The sequence below is a fragment of the Dendroctonus ponderosae genome, unplaced genomic scaffold (genome assembly GCF_020466585.1).
Source record: "Dendroctonus ponderosae isolate FM_Combo_2020 unplaced genomic scaffold, Dpon_F_20191213v2 Dpon_F_20191213_3, whole genome shotgun sequence".
Lineage (NCBI taxonomy): Eukaryota > Metazoa > Arthropoda > Insecta > Coleoptera > Curculionidae > Dendroctonus > Dendroctonus ponderosae.
The window spans coordinates 14,281,541-14,287,638 of record NW_026018508.1 but is presented as its reverse complement, the minus strand read 5'-3'; the positions used below and the strand labels follow the sequence as shown (position 1 = coordinate 14,287,638).

The 6,098-nt window shown below is 37.9% G+C and overlaps 3 protein-coding genes across 7 annotated transcripts in view; 1 reads left to right on the top strand and 2 right to left on the bottom strand.

Annotated features, from left to right (window-relative positions):
• The window catches only part of LOC109537319 (phosphatidylserine synthase), a 6,432-nt gene extending 1,640 nt beyond the window's left edge, over positions 1-4,792 (bottom strand). The window contains exons 1-3 of one of the 2 annotated variants that reach the window (XM_019903975.2): positions 4,731-4,792; positions 246-480; positions 28-188 (exon numbers count right to left, since the gene is read on the bottom strand). In XM_019903975.2, the coding sequence (XP_019759534.2) occupies positions 28-188; positions 246-480; positions 4,731-4,744 (410 nt within the window). In that variant the 5' untranslated portion in view covers positions 4,745-4,792. Of the gene's footprint in view, positions 1-27; positions 189-245; positions 481-1,552; positions 1,898-4,730 lie in introns of those variants that run through there. The other variant, XM_019903974.2, reaches the window with a different exon arrangement.
• The window catches only part of LOC109537323, an 11,988-nt gene extending 6,632 nt beyond the window's left edge, over positions 1-5,356 (top strand). The window contains exons 1-3 of one of the 4 annotated variants that reach the window (XM_019903980.2): positions 1,924-2,345; positions 2,500-2,868; positions 4,077-5,356. In XM_019903980.2, coding sequence (XP_019759539.1) covers positions 2,526-2,868; positions 4,077-4,393 — 660 coding nt within the window. In that variant the 5' untranslated portion in view covers positions 1,924-2,345; positions 2,500-2,525 and the 3' untranslated portion in view covers positions 4,394-5,356. Of the gene's footprint in view, positions 1-1,923; positions 2,359-2,386; positions 2,406-2,499; positions 2,869-4,076 lie in introns of those variants that run through there. The other 3 variants (XM_048665200.1, XM_048665201.1, XM_019903981.2) reach the window with 3 other exon arrangements.
• Positions 5,357-5,421: 65 nt separating this feature from the next.
• LOC109537324 (eukaryotic translation initiation factor 4E-1A) overlaps positions 5,422-6,098 on the bottom strand; it is a 2,554-nt gene continuing 1,877 nt past the window's right edge. The window contains exons 4-6 of the mRNA XM_019903982.2: positions 5,909-6,086; positions 5,762-5,849; positions 5,422-5,702 (exon numbers count right to left, since the gene is read on the bottom strand). Coding sequence (XP_019759541.2) covers positions 5,539-5,702; positions 5,762-5,849; positions 5,909-6,086 — 430 coding nt within the window. The 3' untranslated portion in view covers positions 5,422-5,538. The remainder of the gene's footprint in view (positions 5,703-5,761; positions 5,850-5,908; positions 6,087-6,098) is intronic.

Genomic DNA, 6,098 nt, shown 5'->3' with positions numbered 1-6,098 from the left:
TAAATGTGATTATAAATGCTGTCATACCTAGTGGCCCAAAGAATCCCCATGTGCCTAATGAGAATGGCTTTAAACATCCATCCGAAAAAATGGCCTAAAGCAAAAACGTCCACATGACTCCAGACACGTTCTACACTTATATCCGAACAGTTAACACCGTACTCTTTGTCCATGTCGATGTGAAAATCCTACAAGGTTTAGAGAGTTAAGAAGTATACACTTTTAAGATGTGAAATTGTACTTACTTTGAGACTGGGGTCCAACCAGTGCAGGATTCCATTAACAGTTTGCGTGTTTTGGAACAGTATAAATAAGCATCCCAAGAGATATAAAACGCTCAGCCCGAAAACTGTGCGCCATATTGATGGATGGGGTCGCGTGAAGGGCCCGTTGGGGTAAGCTAAAATGGATATTATCAGGAAGAAGAAAGAACAGCAAAGAAGGCCGTCCCAAATGTTTTTCTCCACATCTTCGGTGTCTCTGAAAATTGGTATATGAAATCTCATGTGGTCATGAACATGTTTCCAATGCTAATTAAGAGTTATTGGCTGAGAGAACAAGTTTTTCTTCCGATTCGGGAATCTTACTTATACCGACCGAGTTTTAAAATGCCACGTGGGTGAGGTATTTCCATGCAAAAGCGCTCTCGTCCTCAAATAAAATACCAATTTTTTGTAAATGTAACCGAAATACTTTCTTTTGAGCGATAGATTGATAAATTCTTGCAGGACCAATAGATACAGTTTGTTAACTAATTTTAGTAGATTCTCTCCTATTCCTGCTGGATGAACGCTTAATGCTGCCAGTTTTTCCTTTGCATTTCACAGTCCAGGCGCTTAAGCCACACGCGCCTAATAACCGAAGGTTTACATCAAATTAGGGCTTTGCCCCCCAGAGAGAACCTGTTATGTTATCATTTTTTTATCGACTCTCGGTACTTGTATTGGCCTCGGTATTCTGGGGTCATTGTGGTCAGTCCGATTGAAGATAAAATCGAAATTGGAGTTGTTATCGCTGTATAAAAATAAAAACGAACTTTGCATCATGTTTTCGAGAATTTTTTATGAACTGGTCGTTCTTTTTGGAAATCTTGAAGGCTGGGTTTACAAGACACTTTCTAATTTGAAATTAAACGACACTTGGGTTTTTACAAAATTTGGATTGGACTTTTTTCGCGAATATTTAACTTGTAAGGTGATTATTAGTTAGGGCAATATCAAAGGTTGAATTCCATTTGCTGCTGCGTTCCAACAAGTTAGCTTCTAAGTGCTTTTATTCCTATTTATGAGACAACAACGCATATTTTTCGGTTGAACAACTTCAAGCAATGTGTACTTTAAGGGGAATTATATAGATGATGATTGATCGAGTCGTGCAGAAGCACCATTTGCTGTCTAACACCCGTTTTTAAATAGAAGATCTTGAATCTACTTATATGTGCGTTACACTGACTGGTTAATGGTGGATTTAAGCATTACTTGGAGAGCCCCATTCAGTAACCAGACAGGGCGTAGGACTAAAGACACAGGGGTAGCTCTAAACACGATCTTACCTGACAAAGGCAAAATAAATCACTGCTCCTATTGATAATAACAATAAGGTGATGGAGTGCGGATTGTAGAAGAATTCTAGGGAAATATCATTCACTTCCTTTTCATTAATGGTACTAAACGAGTTAAACCGCGGCCTTTCAGGAAAACTTTCAGAATATTTCTTAGTTTTCTTCATTTTCAATGCGCTAACGAATTCCGACTTATCTTCAATATTTAAATTATTTTGTAATCATTACTCAACAAACCCACGCGGTTTGAGGTGATTATGCTGATCTGACGAAAGCAAAACTTGATACTGAGCTCGCTCACTGAGAAATGTTCTCTTTAATAGGATATCGGGAGGAACTAACCTATAAAGGGCGATCTAGACCACGTGCTTTCAGCTGTCAAAAGGGCTACTTTTTAGTAGCGATTTCAACGAATAGAGTGCACCACGGGCGCGTTGGGCAGATTTAATATGCATCAGTGTCATAAACGAATGAATTAAAAAGTCCAAACGGCTCTGCGTCTACTAGCGGTTAAATTACAAACTCCACCTAATAAGCCTTGTTCTATGAGTATCACTCCATTTTTTAGCAGCGCCCACAGAACATACCCCCTATGGGGGGTTATTTTGTGGCAGCGCCTTCACCTTGTTCTATGGCCTTCACCAGGAGCTGAATTAGCGAATAGGTTAATGATAACAACAAAATATGCTTCAATTTGTGCTTGAATCAGCTTGAATTAATTCTCCGAAATTAATGGCGATTTAATTTCTAATTTTTTTTCTGGACGTTTGTAAGATAGTTGCAGATAGTTGTAAGAAGTAAGTTGAATACAATTACAGCTAAAATGACTGCTTGTTTCTAAAAGGTTTTCCTATATCTTCTATATAACATTTATCAGATAACTAAATGTATTATTGTTGTTTACAATTTTAACGTTTATTGTTTATCAATTGCTGCAGTTTGGAAAGTGTGAGTCAAGCTGGTGATGGAGTTGAATGACGAGCAATATAGCCGGATACGGGATATTCTTTATGACGATTGGGGCATCTTTGAATTGGACCAACTGAAAATCCTCTTCAAATCCCATATAAACTCCAAACGAAGATTTGAGAAAATCAAAACCCTTCCCAGCCTGTTCAGGGTATTGGAGAAACGGGACATTCTGGGCCCTGGACATATTGAATCGTTGAATCGCGTTATTCAAGTTTGTGCCCCCCGAAACGTTGAAATCAATAATATTATCTCCAACCGAACGGGATCCAATGTTTATGGGCATGGGATGCCTAATTCACTGCATAGTGGAAGTCCCATACGGATGGAACAACCCGGTAAGCACCAATAAAAAATGCAAATTCTACCCAATTTGATTAAAAGTTTGGCATTCTTACGTAGCAGCGTAATTACTTAGTGAAATACCTTCGCTTTATCTACGTAGATATACTTGAATTCGGTAGATCAGATTAAATATTAATCTTCAACATACAGGGTGGTGCAACCAAGAAAGAGGGGAAGATTACGGCTAACTGGAGTGTAATTTTGAAGTAATTTTTGATGCGATAAAAGCATCGCAGTAGGGGCCATCCCTTCAAACTATTTTCGTTACACTGGGTCTTTTTAAACCAAAGTGTTAAGGTGTTAGCCAGAGACAAGGGAGAGACGATACTTTCTTCTAATTGCCCAACTTTTCCCATTTATCCAACTTCGTATAAAGTACGATTTTCGATATCCTGAAAACACTGTATTTTGATAGATACGAATGAGACTTCAGTGCCATTTCAGATCTTAACAACTCATGGGTTTTTCGGGTTTTTAGGCCGTAGTTCGGTAGAATTTCTTCTTGACGTTTCGCAAGCACGAGTGGCTTGCATCTTCAGAAGTGGTTTGCTTGAACGCTTACACTGTTCCGATGCGATTCCTCGGGCGCCGTCCGTATTTATGCACCGCTTGCATAAAWASRAAYKCKMCCGAGGAATCGCATCGGMMMAGTGTMAKMRWTCAAGCMAAMCAYTYMTRAAGWTRMWAGSYWYTTCGKGYTTKYRRAMCGTCMKGACGKTYYRMAARCMCGARWRRCYTRYTAWCTTYAKRARTGKTTKGCTTKWWMGCTKACMYTGKTCCGATGCGATTCCTCGGKMGMRTTYSTWTTTATGCAAGCGGTGCATAAATACGGACGGCGCCCGAGGAATCGCATCGGAACAGTGTAAGCGTTCAAGCAAACCACTTCTGAAGATGCAAGCCACTCGTGCTTGCGAAACGTCAAGAAGAAATTCTACCGAACGAGTGAAACCCGAAAAACCCATTAGTTCCAAGGAATAGAGTTTCATGCAACTCACTTTTATCGAAACTTCATTTACTTAAGTTAGCTACTATTTTACGTAAGAATGTACTATAAACAGAAAGATGCACAGTGGGGCACACCATATTTGCGCTTAATAGATATCCATTGCATGCGGGTTCCTGCTAAGCCCTATTCAACTACCGTTGAATAACTTGAAAAGTAGGTACAACCTTGTTGCTATACTCAAATGATTTTTTTCAGGATCCCCCCAAGATTTTAGTAACTATCCGATTGCAAAAATAGCTAATGTGATTGGCTGTCGCATCGGTTCTGACTGGCAAGAATTGGCCAGAGCACTTCGCATGCCAGAAGGACAAATCGACATGTTAGGTGTATCTAGCTTATCAGGTTCACATATACAACTGTTGTTGAACTATCACTATGAAACATATGGAACTAGTTGGGAGCGCTGGCGAACTGAGCTGCAACGCGGATTGGTTAGCGTCGGCCGTAAAGATTTGAGTGAAATCATTGACGAAATTTTGGTATTTCATCCATTTAACTACGTTTCCCGGTAACTATCTATCTATATATATGCTCAGTTTCCCATGTTTCAAGTTTATTTTTACTCTACTTTTAATGTATGCAATGGGGTTTCGAGAGATAACCAGTGGTGTCTCCCAAAACACGTGATAAATCGCCATTTCATATTTATAGTCTGACTTATCTTAGTTGACTCACTTACTTGATTCTGTAGATCTGCAAACAATGGTTGTGAAAGTTTAGTTGCATTGATCTACATTCTCTAATCGTTATTTTAAGTTCTAAGTGAATGTAACCTTTGTGCGGTTTGCCTAAATTAGCCGAAGTTTTGTAAGCATCCACAATCAACACGGTGATTACATCTGGACTTACCTGCATAAATTCATGAGTTGTTTTCAAAGACGTACTCATGGAATGGCATAAATAAAGCGCACTGATCACAATGACAAATTTTGTGCTGATTAACGGTAGATAAGACCTACTTGTTAATATGGGGGTTCCCCCGATGTTTCCACACAAAACTTTTGCGTGACATTTTTCATATAATTTACTCTAAATTCACTAGTTTCTTCTTCAAAACAAACTCCCATCATTAATCAGAGAATCATTTATGTATTAACCACCCAAACCCACTCATACTGAAATCGTTTTAACGTTTATACACTTTTTTGTTTGTTTTAAATTTGTATAGTATGTACTATAAATATTGGAAATTTCATATTTTATTAATAATGTACTGTGTTTGAGCACACGGCTGTGTTTTTGTTAGCCGAAGCATTTTGTAATATCAATCATGATTTAACAGTGAAATTGATAAAAATTACACTATTAGTCTTGTGCTTAGCAATGCAACTGCAGGACTTGGGAAGACTCTGAGTCAAATAATTGCTGAAACGAACTGTTTTTGCCATGCCAAAGATTCTGTTTTTTTTAAATCATGATATGCTATTATGAAATACTCGTAACTTTTAAAAATAAATATATATTTTATATTGTTATAACGAATTTTTTTAAAGAACTTATGGGCTTGCACGCAGACACCACTCTGAACTAATAAGAACGATTAACAAAAAAAGGAGTTTATTCGGTAAAATTCAGAAAGAGAAACTTTTCAAAGCAAAGTTTCACCCTTGTAAAAATATCCGCTAAAGTAACAATTAATTCTATGAATTTCTTAATTTTACACCGTGTAAGAATATTTGGATGAAGATCCAGTCTTATCCATTGTATCTTTATGGACCTCGTATCCTATGATGGTTCGTTGAGGGATGTTCAACCTCTCCTTCAGTTTTCTTCCTATTTCCAGTATGGCTGTTCCATTGTTAGCATCGGAAGTCCAGATTCCTGATTACAAACCAAAAAAAGTATTCAATTTGGTACATAGGAACCACGCATTTGTTTACCTATTTTGTCTCCTTTGTATCGTATATTGACTACTGCTCCACAGATATTATTGGAGTTATCAAAAGCCTCACCGATCAGACACAGAATCTAAGAATAAATACAACAAACATTAGCAGGGCATACGGTGAGGAAACATTCAAACGTACGATATCTAGCCAGTATCTATCTAGTTCACTATTTCTCTGCCTTCTGTCCAAACTAATCAGCCATCTCCCACCTTTTTTGTTGGCGTTATCTTCCCACATAGGCATTATTCCTTTTTTGAATAGTGAATAGTCCGTGCCTTGTTTCAATTCACTCGCGGGTTTAATATGGTTATATAAACTGAAAAAAAAA